General features: G+C 36.0%; 3 protein-coding genes across 3 annotated transcripts; 2 read left to right on the forward strand and 1 right to left on the reverse strand.

The window, feature by feature from the left end:
* The first annotated feature begins 9,233 nt into the window (after positions 1-9,233).
* LOC131633876 (uncharacterized) lies at positions 9,234-12,288 on the forward strand. Its single transcript, XM_058904553.1, has 6 exons — positions 9,234-9,500; positions 9,589-9,684; positions 9,930-9,970; positions 11,280-11,397; positions 11,624-11,704; positions 11,968-12,288. Exons 1-6 carry the CDS (start codon positions 9,288-9,290, stop codon positions 12,016-12,018), a joined length of 600 nt encoding a protein of 199 aa, XP_058760536.1. The 5' UTR covers positions 9,234-9,287; the 3' UTR covers positions 12,019-12,288.
* Positions 12,289-17,519: 5,231 nt separating this feature from the next.
* On the forward strand, positions 17,520-21,098 carry LOC131633880 (uncharacterized protein At4g38062-like). The gene is made up of 3 exons (XM_058904557.1): positions 17,520-17,656; positions 17,934-20,720; positions 20,907-21,098. The coding sequence occupies exon 2, from the start codon at positions 17,948-17,950 to the stop codon at positions 20,681-20,683; it is 2,736 nt and encodes a 911-aa protein (XP_058760540.1). The 5' UTR covers positions 17,520-17,656; positions 17,934-17,947; the 3' UTR covers positions 20,684-20,720; positions 20,907-21,098.
* A 1,215-nt stretch (positions 21,099-22,313) lies between these two features.
* Positions 22,314-25,138, reverse strand: LOC131633879 (uncharacterized). Its single transcript, XM_058904556.1, has 3 exons — positions 24,818-25,138; positions 24,580-24,696; positions 22,314-23,365 (listed from the first exon to the last, which is right to left on the reverse strand). Exons 1-3 carry the CDS (start codon positions 25,103-25,105, stop codon positions 23,177-23,179), a joined length of 594 nt encoding a protein of 197 aa, XP_058760539.1. The 5' UTR covers positions 25,106-25,138; the 3' UTR covers positions 22,314-23,176.
* Positions 25,139-25,633: the final 495 nt, after the last annotated feature.

The following is a 25,633-nucleotide window of genomic DNA, read 5'->3' on the forward strand; positions in this document are numbered from 1 at the left end:
ATCAAATTTCTTTTCAATAAAAATATTTGATTCATTCCAAACTAAAAACCCTAGTACTCTCCTCTATATATTCTAAATGATATTGACTCAAAAAGGGGACGAAAAGAGGAGAAGGATAATAGGTTTCTAAAGCTTACAAAAAGTAAAAAAAAAAACTAGGGCACCACCATACACTTTTTCCAGTGATTTCCAGTCGAAGCCAAGCGTTCAACCATCCTCCTGAAAGTCCCAGGAACACTACCATACCACTCTTGGAGTTTGGAGCACGTTCAAAAGCCACATACCATCTAGACTGGTTTGTTTTGTTTTTTTAAAATTCAAACTCTTAATTCATGCGCTTTCAATGAATTATATGCATATATATGATCATGATGATGTTTAGGATCGATTAGAGTCATTGTTGGCAAGGTTTGATGCAAGAATTATGGTATGCCATTGTTAGGGCATGAAGCTTGTATTGCTTCGTATTCACCCTTCCAGGCATTTTCAAGACAAACTAACCCCACCATTGAACTCGTAGGGGTCGAATTAGGTGACATAGACTCTTTGTATGCGTTGTTCAATCGTTTTTTGCAGGGTTTCCATGCTCACCATTGATGGCAACAAACTCATAAGAAAATTCGCAGGAAAAGTCAAGGCTATTTCCGCAGCAAATTCCGCAGGAATGCTGAAGAAGAAGATGAATAGTACCGTTGGAATATTTGACTATACGCGTGGCTGTTTCACGCGCTATCATTTGCTGGTCAAAGAACTCATTATCTCTCTCGCACGCGTGTCTCCTCTACAATGGCCAGTCAATAAGTCCAAGTCCTCTCCCATTCTCTGATTGGATCGCCAGCCGCCCAAGGGGCCCCACTTTGACTTTGCATTTGCCTACAAATTCAGTGTGACGAGGCTGCACACGCTCATGATGCACCATCGCTCATTACCATTGGATCAACACCAGCACATGATCCAACGCCCAGGAAACTGCATCCACACCATGGACCTGCTGGAGCGTGCCACACCTGATCCAGAGCTAAGATTTCTAAATTTTTTTATATTTAATTAATTGCATATTTCTTATATTTTTGCTGAATCATTTGTTTTTGGTAATTATAAATTATTATTAATTATTTTCTTTTCTAAAAATCATGTAGGTAAATAAAGTCGTATAATTATCATATTTAATCGAACTTTCGATTTTTTATAAATTAACTTTTAATGGTTATTTAAAATATCAAATTAATTGTTTTACATAGTTCGTTTTAATTAATTATTTTAAATTAGGATTTGTGTGATTAATCGAGTTTATAATAAATAGATCCTTCATACACTAATATTTTTTTTCCTTTTCACTCTTGATTTTCAGGATTGATCGAAGGTTCGACGACGATTCAAGATATTTAAATATTTTTTTGAATTAATTATCGTTTCTTTAGTTTCCGTCTTTATTTTCCGCAAAACCCCCACAAGTGTTTATTGTAAAATCCCCCACCCATAAAACTGTAATAGCGTAGGTTTTAATTTCCGCATTTTAATTTCCGCACGATTATTTATTGCGTGGTTAGTAATTAGGGAGTGCAACCTTTGAATTGGATTAGAATAACTTATACAAGATAAATATAATCGAATTGAACCACTTAATTGTGGCACACACACACACCTTTAGGGTAACCCTTTTTATTGCCTGTTGCCTTTAAATTCTAAAATAGTCAAGTCCCTCGAATACGAGGATACCTAAAGCAAATGTTGCCCTCAGTTCATAAATCATCATAAGATCATATGTCCCTTCGAAGTTGCCTAACAAAAAATGATCTTGTCCCTCGATGTTGCCTCAGAAATAAGATGATTGTCCCATTGCTAAGGTATCCTCGCCTGTTTCCTAAATGACTATTCTATCCTTCCCTAAAGACCACCTACCCTCTATATGGTAGGGACATTTTTATGGCGAACGATACTTTCTCGATGACCCTTTACATCCAATGAAAGGACTTCCTACCCTCTTTATGGTATGGATAGCCCTTTCAAACTGAAAAGATGAAAGAACATAATCTTTAACTTAGGGTAGGTGCTTCTGGTTGCTTGCTCTTTTCAAATTCAAATTCAAATCTTTTTTTCACACTCTCTTTTACAAAATACTTTCAAAACAAGGCTACGCTTATTTATAAGCTAAAGTCCTTAACAAAATTTTTACTATTCATACACTACACTTCAAACATTTTGAAAACAAAAAGTGAGCTAAGCAATTAAGAGCCCATGGATAGCCATGGATACAAAGGGTGCTTACACCTTCCCTTTGTATAACTTACCCCCCGAACTCAAAATCTTTTTAAAAGGTCTTTTCCTGTTCTTTTAGCCTTTTTATATATTGGATAAAATAAAAGTCGGTGGCGACTCTTGCTATCCGCAACATTTTAAAAAGTCAGTTCTCCCACCGTATTACAAACGCTTTGAATGATTGTGAATACGAAGTTAATTCAAGTTCGTTTATTAAGATGACTCCTAATAAACAAATATATTTGAGTTCAAATGATGAAGGTGGTAATGGCAGGTGTTGTGCCTGATAAGAAGAGTTAAGGTAAAGAATGTTGATTCGTAGATCTTTATTCTTTAAATCTACCATCATAGAGGTCATGAAGGGGTCCATGGTTCTTTAATAAGCATATGATCATATTAGGGTCATTGTTTTTTTATAAGCAATGGAATAGATTTAACATTAACAAAGTATAACGAGTACTCGCCCGTTTACAAGAAAACCATTACACCATCATTGAGTCCAAAGGATTTTGACACCAAAAATAATAATTTATGGGACCCTTTGCTATTAACCCAATAATCTGACAAGACCATGAAGAATATCTAATTTGTTCGAATACATCTTCAACATCAACCTCTTCGTTTCTAAATATTATCGCGTTGCGCTTGCACCAAATTGACCAACATGATGCCAACCACAGTAACAATCTCTTTTTAATGTAACTCTCCCTTTTAGGGACATATTCATCTTGTATACTTGCAATGCCATCCCAGAAACACACAGCTTTCCAAACATTTCTTGCAAATGGACATAAGAGAAGCAGGTGCACGAGTGATTCACCACCAGAGTTGCAAAAAACACAAACATTTGACTCACTATTTGGCAGCACTCCCCTTTTGGCCAATTATTCTCTTGTAGCAATTCTATCCCTTATGCATTTCCATATGAACACCTGTATCTTCGAGGGAACCTGAGTATTCCATATCTAATTCACTGCCCCTAGCGCCACTGGATTTTGAACCGGCTGACAAACATGGCGCCTAAACTCCGGGTATTCACCACTGACCGTGTACGATGAAGCCCCTTGAGGGAACCAGACAAATTCATCCTTAGTCTCGAGCCTTGGGGCAATGAATGCTAACGCATTAGTCAGATCTACTAACTGATCTACCGCGTCTTCTAACAGAACCTCCCCCAGCGACGAAAATTCCCAAAACCACCTGTCATCCACAAATTTGCTAATTTTGATAACTGGTGCATCTCTACTCGAATAGAATTCAAATAGAGTAGGGAAAAATTTTGTGAAGAGGAGAACCCCCAATCCAATTTATTTTCCAAAAAACAACTTTCCTGCCATCGTTGATCCTGCAAGAAATGGAATCTAAAAACCAATACAAATCTCTAGACACAATTGCTACCACTAACATTACATCCCTCCACCATAATGAGGATTTTTTAATATTGTATAACTATTTCCCACCAAGAACACGCGAATCCAAAGCGTCGTATCTATGAGTCAGTAACCTACTCCACAAGGCTTCATCTTCCACAAGAAACCTCCACTTCCATTTACACAACAAGGATTCGTTAGCAGCCAACATACACCTAACCCCCAACCCTCCCTCCCTCATTCTTACTTTTGCAGATCTCATCCCAACCAACCCACACTATTCCTCCCTTATCCGCCCCACCATACCAAAGGAATTCCCTCTGAATGCGGTTTAGTTCCTTCAATACGACCTTTGGAATTTTGAAAAAAGAAAGGAAGAAGATAGGTATTGAGTTCAGCACTGAGTTAATTAGAACCACCATTCCCCCACTGACATATACCTACTCTTCCACATATTCAGCCTCTTTTTCATTTTATTCACTACCGGTGCCCATACCGCTTCCGATCGATGTTTAGCTCCCACCAAAATACCTAAAAATTAAAAGGGATGTTTCCCTTTTCACAACATAAGAAGGAAGAAGCAAACTGTAGGAAATCTTCCTCCAAATTAATGCCATATATATTACTTTTGCAGAGGTTTACCTACAGCCCCAAAACAAGTTTGAAACCCCTCAACACAGCTTTGATACTTCTTAAATTGCTCCATGAAACTTCGCCTATAACAAATGTATCGTCTGCAAACTATAATAGGTGATACTCCGCCTCATCATTGACTATGAAACCTTGGAATTGTCCCATATGAACTGACTTTTCCATCATTTTTTATAACCCTCCTGCCACCAAAGTAAATAGGAACGGAGCCAAGGGATCTCCTTGCCTAACCCCTTTGCCCATGGAGAACTCTAACATTGGACTCCCGTTTACGAGAACTGAAAGAGAGCTGTGACAAATGCTAGCATTTATCCATTTTATCCACTACTCCACGAAATCATTCCTCTTCATAACATAATTCAGAAATTCCCATGAGACATTATCGTATGCCTTCGCAAAATCAACCTTTAGAATAAGGCATTCCTTTCCTGATCTTGTTGCCAAATCAATTATTTCATTTAGCACCAACACCCCATCTTGAATTTGTCTACTCGATACGAAAGCCGTATGTGAACTGGAAACAAGCAGCCCGATGGACTTCTTTAACCTATTTGCCAACAATTTAGCCACAATTTTATACAAACAACCCACCAGGCTAATTGGATGGTATTCTTCTAACCACTATGGGTTGTCAACCTTTGGAAGTAAAGCCACAAAAGACGCCGAAACCGCTTTTGGAAGATTAGCCCTATTATGAAACTCATACACAAAACCAAACACATCATTCTCTATAATGCTCCAACATTTCCGCAAAAATTTAAAATTAAATCTATTTGAGCCTGGACATTTATCACCATCGCATTCCCAAACAACACCTTTAACTTCCTCCATGGTGACTTTACTGACTTATATATCATTTTGTGACTTTACTGACTTATATATTTGTTTCTATTATATTATTACTCTCTTTTTAGTGTCTTAGTTTTACACTACTGATAAATTTTTTTTATTGTTTTATGTCTCATTACTCCACAAATATAAATTATTGGACAAACATAATAATTTGTAATTATATAATATATTATATAATATGGTATCAAAGGACCAACCCAAAATGAAAAGAAAAAAAATCATGTATGTGAACGGAGAGTGAAAATGTATTTTTAGACCTAAAGATATTAAAATTGTATGAAAAAACTTATGTCCGCAAAAGTCCTAAAAAAATAAAGCGAAGCGGAACTGACACATTTAAGAGAGCGAGCCTAAAACCTTGCCCTGCCCTGTAAAAAAGTGTCGGCAAAACGGGCTTTTCCCGCGGGCCGGACCCATTTTGCTACCCCTACATGAAATATATATATATATATATATATATATATATATATATATATATATATATATATATATATATATATATATATATATATATATATATATATATATATATGTAGGCTAAAAGTTCGATATTAATTAAAAAATGAAGAATGATTAATGTAGATGTTCATCATCTCATCACTCAAGAATAGTCACAATATATAGTAATATGTGGCAATTAGAACCATAAATTGAGATACATGTGTCCTTATCTTTCTCGTTGTTATTTAGATTCCATTTCCCTACCTGCCTGCCATGCCACTTGCCAGCCTTGAATGGCAGGTGAAGAAGGAAAGAACCATGCTTGTAGTTGTAGTTGTAGACGCAAAGCATAGTGTTGCCGACATAGATGAAGTTGGAACAAACATTTGAGTGGATACATAAATATTCTATTTACCAAATCATAAAATATCATACTTTTTTTAAAGATCAAAATTGTATACATGTCACAAACAAGTATGAGAATCAAAACTATAAATACGACAAAGTAGTAATTTATTTAAGTTACATCACTAGTAACATTTTGAGTGTTTCATGAGTTAAATAACTTAATTTATAAATTTTTTATGATTCAATTTTAAAGATGATTGAGTGATCTTTTAATTTGATTACAACAACATTTTATTATTAATTAATTTATCATAATTAAGCTACAAGTAACACATACAAATACTTTTCGTTACAAGATAAAACAAGAAGAAGAAAAAAAATTAAAATTCTTAAAAACAAAGTTTCTACAACATTAACTTCAAGATGGTAACTCAATTATGAGGGAGAGGAAGTGCGAATAAAACATACATCTTCCTTGTTCAATGTCTCCAACTTTATTATAAAATTTGCATTTTGATTTTTTCTCTCAGAGCATGTAGATAACTCTAATAAGAGTATTTTCAAATAATTAATTTTTAATTTAAGATTAACACCACATGTTTATGATATTAGTCCGACGTTGTCTTAGTGAGGTTGACACAGAGCAAAGAGTATGTGTAAAAAGAAAATAATAATAATTCTCATACCTTTTGCAAGTGAGAGTTCTTTTGAATGATTCAAAGTTTAGCATGAAAAACGTTGTGAGGAGTTTGGAATGAAATTAGAGAAACAACATTGTCATGTACCAGATGAGGTGCGAAAGGTACCACTAAATTATGTGGAGATTAATGTGCCTTTACAACTTCCATCTTTAGTGATGATAATGCAAGAGTAATCGAGAGAATTTCACTTTACAAAATGGGTGTTTTGTGTGTTGTCCTGTTTGAGGATTATTGAAGCAAATATGAAAAGAGTCTTCCATGGAATGAGCGGCCAATAAGAGTTTGTACATAAGAAAGGTTTCATATGATAAACATGATGAATTATAATTACTCCAAGTCCACTAGATTCTCAGTGCAAAGAAATCTCGACGGGTATCATGTATCTCGTTTTTTATCCAAGCATTTCCATCTGGGGTTAAGAAGAAATCACAATGATTAAACCCAAGATACAACCAAATATTTTCAGAAGATGCACAATCACGAACATAATAGAGGAACGTTTCATCTTCTAGGCTACATATAGAACACATAGTCGAGAGGGCCATGTTGCGATAGTAAAGCAAAGAGATGGTATGGACATAATTGTGACAAACAAGTCAAAAGAGAACTTTATCTTATCTAAAAGGCATAGTTTTCATATCTAATTTCTTAATTGAAGTTCCATATTTGGATCATGTAAATATTATTTGTTGCGAAGAATTCAAGAGTAGCAGCTATTAACATTATAAGTACCATTTATGTATTCAAACCAAATGAAGACGTCGTTAGTATTGAGGCTAAAGCTATTTTTCTGGCAGTGAGCTTACTAATGATGTAATGAGGGACCTGAGTATACAAATCGTGGGTGTGAGGCGGAGTTGTAGAATAATAATCTTTAAGCGTTAGGTCATAAATGTGAACATAATCAACAATAACAACCAGTGGACCAAGATAGGTCTAGTGATTATGCTAAAAGGAAGAAGAACCTGATCCAAATCTCTGGTGAAACCCATTTTTAACACATTCTTCGCTTTGACGATAGAATTCCAAGTAGAGGAACCTGGGATTGAAGAAAGGGAGAGAAGACACGCACTAGACAAATACTTATATGAGATGAGACATACCAAAATTTTATCACTATCTTAAAGCATATCCCAAACCATTTTGCCGATGGGGGTTGTATTGGCATCTCTAGTTGATCAGACCCCCGGTCACCCAACTTTCTTGGACATGTAATCTTTTTCAAGCCGAACAGATGAAGGTGGCAGTACCCTTCCTAATAAAATTTCTAGTCATACTATCAATTATATCACAAATATTTTTCAGGAGCTAGGTGGTTAGAAATAGTAAGAAGGGGATGAACATGATAACCAAAGTAGCTAGGGCTAATATGCCCGACTTGTTGAAAAATTTGTTTTTCTAAGAAGCCATACACTTTTGCATTTTTTTCATTAAGAAGTTAAAATCATATCTTTTGGCTCAATCTATAAGAATAGGACAATCGAGGTATTTTTCTGAAGAAATAGTGTTCAAATGTCTGAGATCGAAGTCCAATGATTGATTTTGGTCTAGGGGATGCTTGGGGAATAAAAGGCACAAAACTGAAAAGATTGATCTTCATACCTGATATTTGACTAAATTTGTCTAAGAGGACAATAATAACTCTGATTTGAGACTTTTTTTGCTTTTGCGAATAAGAGAATATCATCAACAAAAAGAAGATGAAAACAGATGAAACATGTCGTTAAAGATGAAAATAAGACTCCAAGAATCGGTACAAACAAAAATATCTAAAAGATAGTAATGACATCCCTTTACTAATCTCTTTTACGAATTTACTATCCAACTTATTCTTTAAGATTAAGAGTGTTTGGATCAGAGATTTTAATGAGAAAAAAAAATAATTTTTTGAAAGAATTTAAAATAATTTGACAAAAAATCATTATTTAAATAAAATATATATAGAGAATTGTTAAAATGATAAAAATATATGCAATATTTTGTCTAAATAAACTTAAAGAATTTTATATGATATCTAAAAATAAAGAATTTGAAATTTCTCTTTAACTCTAGACAACATAAATATTAAATTGGTTATTATCAATCTTTCACTATAGACAATATAAATATCAACAATTGGTTATTATCAATTTTTTAAAATTTGCAAATTAATTCTTATAATTTATAAAAATTTTAAATTGATCCTCCAGCTATGTTTGAATGGGTGGTATGAGATGAAATTGAATGATATGGTAATTAATGAGATTCCATCGTTTGAATTTACAAATATTTGATGGAATGGAAATAGAATATGATGTTCCATGAAATTTTTATTTTTTGTTCTATCTAATTTGAAGTGTACGTGATAGAATGCGAAATTTTAAATAAAATAATCTAACAATAGAGTGAGATCTTTATTCCGTTCCACTTCACTCCACTCCGCTACGTTATGTTCAATTCCGTTCCGCTCAGTTATGTTCCATCAATTCAAACATAGCCTCAGTTTTTTATAATATTTTCAAATTGGTCTATGCTATTCAAATTTTAAATTAAATTAATTAATTTTTTTTAAAATTTATAAAAATATTCATAAAAGTGTAGTAATAAAAGAATAGAAAAGAAGAGTAGTTATTTTCTCAGTTTGTTCAGTCTTCCCTTCCATTCGGTTAGTTTGTTAGTTGTGAAGATGCCTACAGAGGACGAAGAGATCGGGAACGCGACCGGAGACGCCGTGCCGGTCCTACCTCGAACTTCGAGCAACGCAAGACGACCGTCACGAAGAGCAGATCCTTTCCTCATTGTCTGTAGGTGTTTCAGTTTGATTACCGCCATAGCTGTAATTCTCTGCATCGCCGTCAATGTTCTCTCCGCTATTCGCTCCTTCAGAAACCCTAACTCTGTAACTAACTATCTATTTTCGTTTCTTTTCCTCTTCTTTGTGTAATTTATCAATTTTGATTTTGATGTTTTGTTTTTCTGTGTTTTAGATTTTCGATGGCATATTTCGTTGTTACGCTGTTACCATTGCGGTTTTTGCGATTCTTGTTGAGACTGAATGGAGCTTCATTATTAAGTTCTGTCAGGTTGATGAGTTTTCTTTATTTCATTTGCTATGCTGTGTGAATCAATGACTGTTTATGTATACACCTCTGAAAAACGGTGTTCGTGACACATGTGATTATGTTTAATTTATTTATTTATTCAAATTATTATCGGTGTCGTCGTGGTGTCGTATTCGAGGTGTCCGTGCTTCATAGATGGCTGTTTCGACTGAATTTGATTATTGTTTTGGTTTTCTATGTCATTACTTGATTTGTTGGATTTTCAGATTCTGGAGTATTGGGCTGCCAGAGGTATGCTGCAGATATTGTACGTTTTTCCTTTCTTAAATGCTTTTTCTGTCTATTTACTGCATAGTTGGTTATGCTCTGACGAACTTCTAGTGATTTATGATGGATGGTTTTAAGAAATTGGTTTTAATTTATGCTTGTTTGATTTAAGTTTTGAAAGAGGCAAAAGCAATTGGTAGAATTGATTTTGGAATTGTTTTGAGTTAGGTTCTTCTAAAGTAGAATTGATTCTACCTCTAATATTGATTCTACTTAAGCTAGAATTTGTTGCTTTTGAGTTTAAACGTGATTTTTACATTGAAATTTACCGCTAAACTCAATTTTACATAAAGTTATTCAAACATAAATTACTTTACGTTCAACTCACTTTAAACCAGAATAAATTTTACAGAATCAATTCACTCAAAATCAATTGTTTTCACCGCAAAACCAAACATACACTTTATCTTTAGACTCAAAAGCTATAAATCTTAACTCTAAGTTACAATTAGCTCTGGAGACAAAATCTAATTTATTCGAGAGTAAGCAAATAAGTTAAAATCAATTTTATACCTCAGTATCATTTTTGGTTGTTTCAAACATGAAACGAAACATAGTTCCTGGTTTCTGAATTCTTAATTGCCTATAATTTCATGTAATCTAATTAGGAGAATTCTTCAGTAGCCTTAAGTTTTTTTTGTGTAATGGTACTGTAGACAAATTAAATTCAAATTTATATTGCATTTAAAATAGTAGGTATAAAAATGGTACTGTAGACAAAATAATTGTTGTGTGTATTGATCAGAGTTTGATAATCATGGTTTTCAAAGGAATTAGTTTGTTTAATTTTGTGTTAACTTTTAACTGAAATCATCTCTGTTCTGTGTTTTTACTCTGAAAGCAACTCTGATAGGAATAAACCCTAAATTTTGTGTTCAAGTATTACTATCTCTCCAGTAGTTCATGAATTACATAAAAATAACAATTTCTAACGTATATGAAATCGGGGCTAAAGTGATACATTTCATATACTTTAAATATTTTTTATCATGTTAATATAATTGAGCGACTAAATTAGAGACTTTGATACTTCTAGTTAGTGTTAGTTTCTGAACTCAAATTTGAGGTTTGGAGCCATTATCTGCAAATAACCACATATCCGTTTTTACTAAGATCATATATGACAGATATGAAAGCAATTTCTAGAGTTCACATCGTTAAATCAAACACACACCTAAAATGTTTTGGTTTAAGACGGAGAATTGCGTGATATTTCAATTTACACGAAGATGCATATAAACATTAATTGTAGTTTGGTTTCTTATTGATTTGGTTTTTCTTTTCTTCAGCGTGGCAGTGATGACCAGGGCTTTCCCTGACTATGATGGGGAGCGAAAAGATCTTGTTATTCTTCAAAACATTGCATGCTATTTGCTTATTTCTTGTGGCCTAGTTTACGTTGTCTCGGTAAGGTTATTAAAGAGAGCAAATTGTAGTCCCAATTCTAAAGTTTTTCTATTGCGCCTTTTTTTCCCCAAACCTTTATTTGATAATACTACCATACCAGTCAAACTGTTAAAGATGGTCCCTTTTGTTTTGTTGTTGCTAACAGTTGTCAGTCAATAATCTATAGAATTTCTTCATTGCATATATTGAAAATTTCTTTTTGTTTTGCTTCTATTACCCTTTTAAGGGAATCCTGTGCGTCGGTTTTCTAAAACGTCATCTCCAGAAGAAGGAGATCACTAGAGAGCAAGCAGCCAAGGATCTTGAGGTAAAATGCTTACATTAAGATGTTATAATTTATTCATGATCACATTCCATATGTGCATGTTTGCAGTTCTCTGTCTCACTTGTTTCCAATGACATAACATTGCACCAATTGCAACACTACTATGCTTGTTTATGTATTTGTTCTTAAGTGACAAAGTTCATACTATTTTATCTCTCAGTAACTTTTATCTCAGTTAATCCAATAAATTTTTCTTTAAAAAAAGTTACACTGAAATTTTACTTGCTTCTATGAACCCTAAACAGGAGTTGGAACGGCGTAGAGAAGAACTTGAATCGCTGCTTGTGACAGAATAGGTTTGAAGGTTTGAAAGTAGAGGCTGCTTGTGACAGAACAGATTTGAAGGTTTGAAAGTAGTGCTGGAATTGTCTAATTACATGGTGAAAACTGAAGAGAGACCACTGAAGCAAACTTGACCTATGAATGTCTTTATGTTAGTTTTGGTTGCCATATTGTTTGTTCATTCTACGAAACAATTAAGTTAATTCTTTTAGGTGCATAATAGACTTATTTTGTGTAAAAATGTAAAAGGTAATATTCGAGATGGTGTTTCAACTTTTGATTCATGGCGGAGCCAGGAATTTTATGCAGTCTGGGTAAGGATGGCAATTTGGCCCATCTCCAGTGGGTACCCACAAAAATATCCACAATGGGCAGAGTAAAAACCCGTATAAATGGGTACGAGCACGGGCTCGGGTAATTACCCACTTAAATAAGCGGGTATGGGTGCGGGTATGGGCAACTTAGTACCCAGCCCGCCCCATACCCGCACAACATGTATATTTATATATTTTGATTTATATTATTGTATTAAAATAAATGTCTATTTAACAGTAAGTTTTTTGAAAATATTTAAATGATACTAAAAACTTAAAATGATATGATATTTTATAATTGATATACTTATTTTTTATTAGAAATTCGGGTAACGGGTACGGGTATGGGTACATACATACCCAGAGGGTACGGGTACGGGTGCTAAAGTTGTTACCCAAACAGGTATGGGCTCGGGTACGGGGATTTTTTCTAATCGCGGGTATGAGGATGGGTAGTATAGTACCCTACCCATACCCTGCCCATTGACATCCCTAAGTCTGGGCAAAAATTTTACACAATTGATTATTCATCTGTTTTAATTTTTACACCTTATTTTTACTAATTTTATCTCTAATTTTGCCTCTGATTTTGTCTAAATATCGACTGTTAAATTGAGGAGAGTATAAAAAAAATAGGGATTGAGCCCGGGCGCCTGCCCGGGCTAGCTGGGCCTTGGCTCCGCCCCTGGATTCATGTGGAAATGGAGTTAACATCATTAGTTTCGATTATAAACATTATTAGTTTCAATGCACAACTTGTTTAGGGTTAATAATCAACAAAGCCTTTGAAAACTCTAGAAGGTTGGTTCAAGTTTTGAATTTCAGAAGCAGTGTCTCTAACCATCATAATCAGATCATGGGAAGTTGAGTCTTTTTCTTCAAAAACCTTCACATTCTTGTAGTAGCATATGGAGTAGATATTAGAAGCCACATGGTCTATAGTATTAGGATATAGGTTGTTTATCACATAGAGAATCCAGTCCCTTGTAGAGAGACTTGGATTGTCCTTAAAGTTGATACCTACATTGGAGTCAAACCACACTTCATTGACTTTGTCACAATTTTTTAAAAGATGATCAGTAGTATTTCTTCTATTCAGAGATTCCTTAATATTGATGACTTGATAGTTCTCCAAATGAAAACTTTGTGTATAAGAGGAATATTAAGCTTCCGTAGCTTTTTCAAAATAATCTTCATGTGATTATTGTTAGATTCGTTAAGATCTTGTTTTGAATCTAACTGTTTTCAGGAATGTTTTTGTTTAGTATTCAATTAGTAAAAGTATTTCGATTTCAATTTTGAATGACTTGAACATGTTAAGAGATTGAGATTTTTCATGAATAAAATATAGGTAGTTACACCTCGGGTAAATCGTCCATGAACATAATACCACAATACCGTTGTCTATTTCAAGAACTTGTAGGAAAAAGTCCACATTGATAATCAATGTGAGTTAATTCTAAAACAGCTTTAACTCTATTGCCAAGAAAATTTATTTTGTTTGTTTACTCAGTACTAACCCTTAATACATGGAATGCAAATTTGGAAGTTTGAAAAATCAAGGGATCCAAGAATACCTTCTTGATATTGAATGCAACGAAGTGACAGAAATTCTCATTTAATTTTCATTTTATATCATGTGACTCTATTTGCATTTTTTTTGTTATAAAGATATTTAATCTCAAACATATAAAGATTAGGAAATTTCTTTGGCTACCTCCCAACCTTCTAGTCCACCTCTGGTGAAAAACTCAAACTACTCCTGACTTCGGAAATGCATTTCTGAAATGCAAGAAAAAGGTGTTTTCGGAGATGCATCTCCGAAAGCGCCTTTTTTTTTTGAAAAAATTGTCTTATTTCGGAAGTTCATTTCCGAAAACAGCATTTCGGAAGTTCATTTCCGAAATACTGCGCGTTTTGCAGATTAAGCAAAACAGCCCCTCCCCCAATTCATTTACCCTAATCTTCTTCCAAACTCAACCCCAAAGAGATTTTTCTGCAAACCACTTCCAAGCTACACCAAAGGCTCCATCTACTTGCTCTACTACATTCAAAAGTCCTCCAATCTATTCAATCGGTAAGCATTTTGATTTTAAGATCTATGATTAAAATTTATATTAAGGTGTTTACAAATAGCAAAAAATGTATTAGGTTAGGTTTGTACTGATATTTAGGATGTTTAGAATGTGTAGACATAGGTTTGATTTAGGATTTTGGGGTCTGCCATTGGAGGTTGCAGAGAACTTCTGCGCAGGGGTGTTTCGGAAGTTCATTTCCGAAAACACCTCCATTCCTAGTTTCGGAAATGAACTTCCGAATTGTATCAGAAGTGCAATTTTTTTAGTTTTTTCTGTTGTCTCGCATATTAATCGATTTCAACTGTTTACAGGAACATGTAAGGCAACCAACCAGCACGCATCAGACAGGGTAGAGAGACCCAGACTGCGTCGGCTAGACGCGAGCGGGCGGCTGCGCAGCTGGCGTCGACACAGGGACGGGGCCGGGGACGACGTGTGCGAGTTCCCGTGGAGATGGGCGAGGGTACCTCCTCATCTGGATCTAGGAGTAGGCTGGCTCAGGTATCTTCTTCCCGCCAGCGAGAGGAGGAGGAGGAGGACGTGGCAGTGCCATACCACAAGGCGGAGGGGGTACCGGATGTTGACCCTCCACCCGGGGAGGAGGATGAGCAGGAGGACAACTACCCGGGAGGGCCCATTGACACTTCCGTGCTGATATCCTACCGCGACCACGTCGCTCGGCGGATCTGGGAGGGAGAGGTATTTTTTATAATTTGCCCGACTACATTATTTAACTGTTTATAATTTAGACGTTTATTCAATATTTTATTAACCGTCTATTTAACTGGTCTATGTAACATACTTTTTTATTTGTTTTTTTGTAACAGGAGAGAGATCCGTTGAAAATGGTGAACCATGCCCGAAAGATTTTCAGTCTGTTTAAACCGACTGCCAAGTGGTTTAACGACGCTGTGAGAGGTTCAGGGCTCAGTGGGCTCTGCATGACGGGGTACACCACCATCAGCCACGACATGCAGGGGGCTTTTATGGAGCGGTGGCACAAGGAGACGTCTTCTTTCCACTTGCCGGTTGGGGAGATGACGATCACCTTGCATGATGTGCAGTGTCTTCTCCACCTGCCTATCAGGGGGCCATTGTTGACCCACTCCCGGATCCAGAGGGTCGTAGCCACTGAGTGGATGACACTCTATTTAGATATGGAGCCCAAAGTTGCTGACTTTGAGTGCGCCACGACATTTGGGCCTCATATCCGGTTCACTACACTGAGCCGCTATTTCGAGCACCACCTGGACGCGGCGGCCGATGCCGAGCAGGCGGGTGACGAGCTATTCACAGAGTATCACCGTGGCTGCGCTCTCCGGTGCTGGTACATGCATGTGGTAGGCGCTGCCGTCTTTGTGGACAAGAGTGCAAGGTACGTCGACGTGACCTACCTCCGCTACTTCATGGACCTGACCACCATTCACCAGTGGAACTGGGGGGCAGCTACTCTGGCATACCTATACCAGAAGCTGAATGAGGCCTCCAACTGGAGGACGAGGCAGTTAACCGGATCCCGCACACTACTCACGGTATGTTTCATTTTAATTGTTCCGTATTTATTTATGTTTCGTATTTATTTATGTTTCAGAGCTGGATCATCTCCTACTTCTCCCGCATCCACGGCTTCCACATCGATCCTGCGTACGTTGACGCCATGCCCAGGGCCGCCAGATACGTTCTCCAGAGGGGGAACAATGCGGTGGGACTATACCGTGGGTACTTGGACCGCACGATGCACAATGACGTCACCTGGAGGCCGTTCAGCGACTACACTCAGATTGTCCCCTTTGACGACATATCTCTATATTCTGGCTGGTTGGCATGCGAGACTACCATCATGGTCTGGTATCTCCCTGAGCGGTGCATGCGGCAGTTCGGATTTGTGCAGATGATACCCAGGTCACCCTTTGAGGTTGCTCCCGACACAATGACCAGAGTGCAGCTCACTGCCATGTTTGAGGATTGGGAGCATCATGTGGTACCGGAGGAGTACCGTCGCATGGGGTCACCCAGGACTGGCACAGTGTGGAGGGGTACGTCACATGGTTCTATCGGGTGTCACATCCTCTGCTGACACCCGACGCTCCCGGCGCTCCTAGGCCAGCACACGAGGAGATCCTGGAGAACCAACAGGCCGAGGATGACCACGCCATTGATCTCCTGCCGATCTGCCAGCGGATAGAGATGCTTGGGCGGGACGCGTTGGATCGAGGTGTCGTTCATCAGGGCGGTCCAGAGGCAGTCGCCGTGATGGAGATGATCGTCACTGATGCGGGCCGTGCGGCGGCATACAGGCGGCAGAGGAGGGCCCAGGGTGAGAGGGTTAGGCATACCCAGTAGTGGTCGGATTTATTTTTTTTTTGTTTTCGGATTGTATCTTTCGTACACTATTATTATTTGGATTTGGATCGGATCGGTTTGTATATATCACTATTCTTATCATATTAGTATATTAGTATTTTCTGTGTATATATCGCTTATTTTATTTGTCGTCTTTCTTTAATTAAAAATACGAGGCTGTTTCCAAAATCATAAAAAAAAACACAGTTTCTGCATAATTCGGAAGTTCATTTCCGAAACCCCCCAAAATCTGAAAAAAGGTGTTTTCGGAAGTTAATCTCCGAAAACACCCCCCATTTGGTGTTTTCGGAGATGAACTTCCGAAGTCTGAGAAATTTTTTTTAAAAAAATTACTTCGGAAGTTCATTTCCGAAGCAGGGGTAAACTGGATTTTTCGCTGGAGGTGACCCCATAAAGAAAAATTATAAAGATTATCATTCAAAGAACCATAATTAACAACAATTGAATCATATGAAAGACTATACTATTTATTATTTATAAACGAATAAGCATAACCGAATTTATCCAAAATATAAATAAAAATTAAATTTCACCTAATAGATTTGTGCAACAAAAATTTCAACCAAATTCAACTAAAAATCAAGTTTTAATAATAATAATAATATTCTAAAAGTCTTTATAGCCTCTATGACAAATTTATTATTATTATTAGGGTCGGCCCAATCAATTTTAAGTCCTTCTTCTAAATTAAAAAATAGATCTAAATAAAACACTAGTGCTCACGTGTGAGACTTGTGTTGAGTCTTTGTTTCCTCTCCAAAAATCCTCTAATTTGAAAATAAAAGACCGCCATTTCTCAAAGACAGTCAATCACTCACAGTCTCATAATTCATAACCGTTTCCGTTTCGAAATTTCAGCAACAACAAACAGGTTCCACTTCTTCTTCATTTCTCAGGTACCGTTTTCATTATCAACAAATCTTCATCATTATTCTGATTCTTCCAATAATCTCAAACATTTATTCATAAACTATTATTATTCACCAGATCTATTTTTCAAATTAAAGTTTACATAAATCTCATTTAAATTTATAATTCGCTGTTGCATTCTTCAATTCATTATGGTTAATGAATGTATCTGCCAGTAATAAAATAAATTCAATTCAAATCTGTATGTATTTAATTTATTTTGTTCATAATGATGAAAAAATTTGTATGCATTTTAATTTTTAGGGATAAATTAAAGAATGGAGGAGTTAGATGATGTCAAGAAAGAGTTAGAGAAGTTTAGGGCAGAATGCCGAGTCAAATCTCAATACATCGAAAGTTTGAAGAACGATCGCGCCGAGCGATTTCAAGAAATCACGAATCTCGCTGAGAAACGAGCGGGTGAACTCGATCTCAAGTCGGAGGAGATTTACGAACTGAAGAGAATTAACGAGGATCTGAAGTCTAGTTTGAATGAAAAGGAAAAATGTATCATGCATTTAGGTTTAGAGAATAAGAAGATTCAAGAACGGTTGACTGAGAGGGTTTTGAAATTGGAGGGGAGTAATTGTGAACTGGTTTCGAGTTTGGATGAGGTTAATGCGAGAAACTGTTCTTTGGAGCAGAAGGTTTCTGCTAGAAATGAGGAAATTTCGTGTCTGAAGTCGTTGTTATCGGCTGCTGAGAAGAAGTATATCGAAGCTGAGGAGAAGGTTATGCGAGCGGAGACGATGGGATTGAGGGAGGATGTGATAATGCGGTTGCAGGAACAGAATGTTTCTGTGCAAGATAAAATGAAATGGAGGAATGAACAGTTTAAGCATCTTGAAGAAGCTTATAAGCAGCTTCAAGATAAGTATCGGTCGAGCGAGGAGGAGTGGGGAAAGGAGAGGTCTTTGTTGCTCGAGGAATTGTCTTCCTTGCAAATTAGTTTGGATTTTCAGACAAGAGCGTTGGAGGGGGTTCAATCGCGTTTGGAGATGTGTAACCATGCGTTGGCTCGCGAAGAGAGTAAGAGGAAGCTCTTGGAGGCTGAGATATCGGATTTCAAGACTAGTTTTGAGGATGTTTATGGTCAGTGTGAAGAAAAGAAGTCGGAGATACAACGATTGACTATTATGAGGAACGATGAGGTAGCCGAGCTAAGAAACTCGTTGGGAGAGAAAGACGCTCTTGTGAAAGAATTGAAGAGGAAAATCGTTTACCTTGAACAAGATAATAAGGAATTGGGAGATTCGCTTAAAGAGTTTAGGGAAGCTCAGATTCGTGACGCGGGAGGGAATTCTATGACGTCAAAGCTTCGCAACAAGCTGAGGAAGTTGGAGGATGTTCATAAAAACTGTTCTTCGACTCTCAAGTCTAGAGAATCTCAATGGAATGATCAGATAGCGAAGATGGAGGTCGATATTGTTGGTTATAAATCTGCATTGACTGATAAGGAACAAGAAATTAGGGAGCTTATGACGGAATTGGAAAAATGTTACTATGCGAATGAAGAGAATCATATTGAACTGTTGATCTTTAAGTCACTACTGGCTGAGGGTTACTCCAATTCATTCGGTACAGAAATTGGTAAAGCGGTCTGTGTTGAAGCGAATGAAGATATGATTTTAAGCTTTACTGAGCAACTTAGAGTGAAAGATAATTCTCTAAAAAGTCTGGCGCAGCAACAGTTTCTGTTGGAGGAAGAGCTTCAACAGCAGAAGAAATTGCTCGAGGAATCATCTGCGGGTCAGTTTATATTGAAAGAGCAACTCTTACAGATGGAAAACACCCTAAAACATGAGAGATACGTTGCATTTGAGGCTCTCGAGAAGCTAAAACGTCAAATGGCTAGTATAAATGATGATTTTAAACGAGTAGATTGTGAAGCAGAGAGCTGGAAGTCTACTGCTGAAGATCTTAGAGATTCCTATGAAGAAATTCAAAGAGCCTGTAAAAACATGGAAACTTCTCTTTTATCACGGATTGAGAACGAGCAAGCTCTTAAGCGGGTGAACAAAAACCTTCTCTGTATTGTCAAGGATCAGGAGAGGGAAACTGAAGATCTACAACTGCAGATAGGTTTACTGGAATCCTGCAATGCCGAGAAAACAAAGGAAGTGGAGAGGTGTAAGCAAGAGAATGGTGAACTTGTCAAAACAGTAATCGAGAAGGATTGTTGCATAAATGATCTTCAGAAAGATAAAGCCGTTGCGCGCCTGAAGCAAGAGTCCATGAAAAAAGAATTAGAACATGCAGTTCTTGCACATCTGGATGCTCAAAAAGCCCTTGTGCAGAACGAAGATCGTCTTTGGAAGATTACTGATGAGAAAGATCAAACTATAAAGCACTTTCAAGAGCTAGCTAAAGCCTCAGAACAAGATCTAATGGATGCACTGTGCTTCTCTTTTTCAAAACAAGTGGAAAAGTTGGTTGAAGTTTGCATGCTTACCGAGGCTATGAAGAATGTAGAATACCTGACAAAGCTAGAAGTTGAAGAGAAGAACACAAGAATACTGAAGTTGGAATTGGAAATCAACGGTTTGCACGAGAATTTGACACTCACTGAAGAATCATGTTCCCGTTTAAAACACGAAGCCAAGAAGTTTCAAACATCATTGGAAGACATGGAGTTAGAAACTAAAAAGTTGACAAAGGAAAAGCAGGAGATGGAACAAATAATTGCAGATATCAAGTTTGAGAAAGAAAATTTGCTTCAAGACATCACAGAATTATCGAGAGAAAGGGAAGACATGTTGGCACAGATTGAATACATCTATGACAAACTTGGTGATTTGTTATCTAGTGAGGATTTGCAGTTGAAGGAAGAACTAAGAAATATGTTGCATACTTCTGAAAATGAAACGGCAATGGATTCCGTTGTTTGTGATAAGCTACATGGTTTTGCTCAAGATAGTGCAAATGATCTTCTTTGTCCTCCCACAAATAAACAAATTGAAGAAAATTTCGATGCGCGATTGCCATTGAGAGAAGTTAACAATTTGCATATGTAGACCATAGAAGAAATTCATGCTGTTGCTGAAGCACAAGGTATACAAGTTCAAATATTGTCATTTTTGGTTGTTTATGTCTTTATACTCCTATTACTGATTTGTGTAAAATATTGCTGTTTTGTCAAGGAATGCAAATGATTGATATTTTAGCTAGTCTTATTCTGTGCTATACTGTTGTTTTCCTTGATAAGTCATCTGATAAATTTTCCTATGGACCATGCAGGTGTTGTTTGTTTCTCAAGCAAGCTGAAACCGAGCCGGAACTTTGAATCTAGGATGTTGACACATGTATTCTGTTGTTTCACTAATTGAAACATTGTTTTAGAGATGTTTGGATTAGTTCAATGCTAAGTCTTGTTGAATAATGTTGGAAAAATTCTCAGATTTTTGGATTAGTTGAATGCCTAAGTCCATGCATTCCAGTCTATACAATGATTCAATTCTTTCAAATTTTCTCCATTGGTTGCATAATTTTTTTGCTCTATATAAATTTTATAGGACCAAGTAATTGCAAAGTAACCATTAGTTTAATATGAACATCAATGGCATGTTTGTTTGACATGAACATAGACAGTGATTGGCTGTTGGTCGGATTTTGTTTATCAGTGATCGGCATGCTGGCAAAAGTCGCCAGCCACTCTTAACTGTTTTCAGGTGTAGATGACAAGACTTGTGAGTGATGAAGTTGGCCAAACTCAGTAGTCAAACTATTGTCAATAACAGATGATAGCTGAATTTTGGCGATCAGCAACAGTAGAATAACCGATGTGCTTTAAAAGTAATATGATAGATTAAGAATACACATTACTTAGCTTAGATTATTAGGCACAAAATCTGAAATCATAGTGTGAGAAGGGTAAGTCATTTTTAATCCGATACCATAATTTAGAAGAGGCCATGTCTGGCAATTCACCACAAGTGCACCATAATATCATAGCAATGACTATGAGCACTGACACTGCATTTGTGAGGGCAGAGATCCGAAGAATTTAGTCGAGAATTCTCTATCAGTCAATGAATATATAGAATTCTAACATGGTATTAATAGAGACATTTCTCAGAATTCTCTATCAGTCAATGAATATATAGAATTCTAACATGGTATTAATAGAGACATTTCTCACTTCAAAGGTCCTCTGGTCTTCAATCCAGTTTTGCACATTGAATCATCTTCTCTAGTGCGCAAACATTCATTTTCTAAGATCTCTTAAAAACTTGATTAAAAAAACTAGTATCTTTTATGATGTCAACAAGTGGAACCTGTGATCAAACTTCTCCATTTTATGATAACTACTCAAATTCCAATGAAATTTACCTCATAAATTTGTTGAGACAATGTTTACATCATGATGTTATTTTCATGTCTATTCAATTGAAAATTTTCTTGTAAACACAACTCACATAATAAAAACCAGCAAAGGTATTTGATTTGTTACAGTACAGATTTAAATCCGCAATTCTCTATCTTTCTCCACTTAATCTGAAATTTTGCTAAAATATAGTATCTTTTTAAGAATTAATATGATGAGTATATTTTTCATTAGATATAAGAGGTTCACATGAGAAAACGTATGATGAGTAAATTCAGTGTTGTGTCAGATTTTGAAGAGGTGTTTTACCATTTCATTCAAGCGTTCTTATTTAGCCAATTGTGAAAAAATTATTTTGTTCAATCTTACACGCTTCAAAGGACTCTGATTAAATCATTTCCAATATATCCTTAGATATCTTAACAATTGGATGAGCGTAAATCTTTTCTTTTCACATTGGCGATACATATTTTTTCATACAGGTCAACAATATTCGCAGACAACTTTAAAAAAGAAGTCCATATTCTTCAACCCCGTAGAAAACAAATCTGCACATGTTATGGCTTGCATCAACAACCACTCCGAATACCTGTTATTGGAGGATTGTTCTTGTACTCTTACCAAAGTGCTGAAAGAGAGTTAAGTTGGCCACGAGTGCAGGCTCTTGTTGGATAGAAATTTTGCAGAGAAGTTTGTGTAACATGTGTTGGATGCTGGTGATGAAGTTCACGACAAAGAAATTAAAGTTATGTGGATACTAAATCCACATTCCATGCACGCTCTAATTTTTTACCCATGACATTCATCAGAAAGCTATATTTTCAAGGGCAAGTACTCCAAAGATTTTGTAATCAGAAGTACCCTAAAAAATGGAGGTGAGATTGGTCTTCGTTGGGATCCATACACAAAACAATTAAACTTCTGTGTTCTTCAACACAGTCAATATAGACAGCAGAGCTAGCACGACGCAAAGTAACATTAATGCCGAATACAACAACATAATACACGACAAAGATAACATCTTTGGCCATTATAACGTTACGTTAAAATGAAGGCGGTGCCTTCAAAGCTACCTAGCTTTTGTATTGATCGAGTAGTTTGATTTAGACTATCATTCAAGTAATAACAATTACAACATACATTCAAATTCATCAAGATTTCAAATAAAATCCAGAGAAATATTTTACGTGGATGTTGAATTTGATGGGGCGGGATTGGAAGAATCAGGCTTTTTAGAATAGTTGGAAAGCCATTTCTGCTTGTTCTTCTGTGATGTATTCGAGTTGCGCGAAAACTGTGTAAGACCTTGAGATAAGGCTCCAAGATTTACTCCATTATCAACCAAAATGCTAGTCACTCCCATTTTGGAGACCTGTCAAATAATATGAACAAATGATGTAGCAGTAGTAACTAAGATGGAAAAATGAAGAGAAAAAACACTCCGTTAATATGACTAGTACATATATATGTAATGCATATATTTGGATTTTGGATTAATGATGAACTTGACAAAATCATGTTCACATGGTGTTATTGGTTTTGCAACAATAAAAAAGGATTTTGATTAAAAATAAGTGCTTTTTTATTTGGATACATTAATGTAAAAGTGTGTTAAGCAATATAATCGATGGTAGAGGAAAATGCTCCAAATTTTAACTTAAAGGCAAAATAAACTCTGAAGTCAAAATCAATTCTCTAAGTGTGCATTTGAATGAACAATGACAAAAGTTGATTTTAAATAAATTGATTATGCGTGTTTGGTTATGCGGTGACGAGAATTGATTCTGAGTGAATTGATTTTATATAATTAATCATGGCTAAATGTTAGTTAGATGTAAAGTGATTTATGTTTGGATACGTGAGTTAAACATCACATTTCAGTGTAAAAACTAGGTTTAAACTCAAAAGCTGCAAATTTTAGCTTCAAGTAGAATCAATTCTGGAGACAGAATCAATTTTCCTTTATAAAAACCAAACACCTCATAATCATTCAAAAATCAACACTACACCTTTAGTATTAAAGTAATTTATGATTTGATACATTCAGGTAAAATGAGTCTAAAAATCAATTCAAGAATCAAAAGTTTTCAAATTCTAGCTTCAAGATGAAATCAATTCTAGAGAAAAATTCAATTCCATTCTAAAGCAACCAACCAAACATGTAAAAATCAATTTTTCTCTTCTATAACTAATTTTGACTCCTCCAAGACTAAAACCTAATTTACACTATGTTCAAACTAAGGTTTTAAAAAACGGTCCGCGACCGCAAAAACGACCGCGACAAAAAGGCATTGGTAGAATGGTAGGTGCCGATACCAAGGTGTCAATACCAATAATGTTATTCACCGTTTCTATGGTAAAGAACAAATTGTGGTTAATTTACATTGCGACGATCACAATCAGTGTCGCGGACCGTTTACACTATGTTCAAACCAGGGTTTTAAAAAACCGAGGTGCAGATACTAATACAATCATTCACCGTTTTTATGTTAGAAGAACAAATTATGGTTAATTCACATTGCGATTAGTGTCTCCACATTAATTCAAACATGCAGTATGATTATTATAAATGATGATTATTATTACCGCTTGGATGTTCCTATTCTCATCATCAAAAAAGAGCATATCCTGAAACGAAACTCCAGTAGTCGAATGAATCCTCTGAAAATGATCCGTTTTATGACTCCAACTAGAATATATTTCCTGAACAAAAATTAATTCAACACAAACACAAATTAGGTCAACAAAACCCTAACTCGTAAAACTCAACAAAACCCTAACTAGTAAAATTCAACAAAAATTAGGTCAAAAATACAACACAAACCTGAGCAACAATGAATGAGGTAATTCCCAATTTGTTGAGAAAAGCCTTTGCAATATCTGCGGTTGGCGATCGAGAAGCGATTGCAATGTCGATTCCTTTGTGCTTGAGAGCTAACAAAATTCCCATGGCGTGAGGGTAGAGAGATGGCGTTTCGCGTTTGGATCGACATTCGCAGTAGAATGGCCAGAGAGTGTAATCGAGATCGAAAACGACTAGTTTTGGTAGAATTTGGAATGTTTCGATTATCTTCACTGCTTCGTTTTTCGTCTTCTCTGAAGATTCTCCCATTTCTTTTGAGCGATACCAACGAGTATTTTGAAATGTAGAAGACATATGAAATCTTTTAATTATTCCTCTAATCACCATTTTGAGAGTAATAAACGGGGACATAAAAGTAATTGCATCTCCCTTAATATTTAAATTAACAAATAAATAATATTATAATTATTTCTAAACCTTTCATTAACCCTTTTATATTTTTCCATCGTTACTAACGTGAAAAACTTTCTTGGAATTGTGCAAAATTTCTTGGAATGCAACAAAACAACCTCCAATCCATGCTTCCTCTCTTAGGTTTCTGAGAAACCCTTCAATTTTCTCTCCTTAATCTATATATTATGGCTACAAACCAACAAACCCTAAACTACAAACAGTTAGGTTTTTTTGTTCTTCCTCTTCCATTACATCCATCGATTTTAGGTTATTTTTTCATTTTCTTCTGCAATTCTAAAATCCATTTTAATGCCCATCCATCATGTTTGAATACGATTCAAATACGATTCACAGTATTTTGTTTTAAAGTCTTGCTGTTTGTTG

This window comes from Vicia villosa, unplaced genomic scaffold (genome assembly GCF_029867415.1).
Source record: "Vicia villosa cultivar HV-30 ecotype Madison, WI unplaced genomic scaffold, Vvil1.0 ctg.001186F_1_1, whole genome shotgun sequence".
In the NCBI taxonomy this organism is placed as follows: Eukaryota; Viridiplantae; Streptophyta; class Magnoliopsida; order Fabales; family Fabaceae; genus Vicia; species Vicia villosa.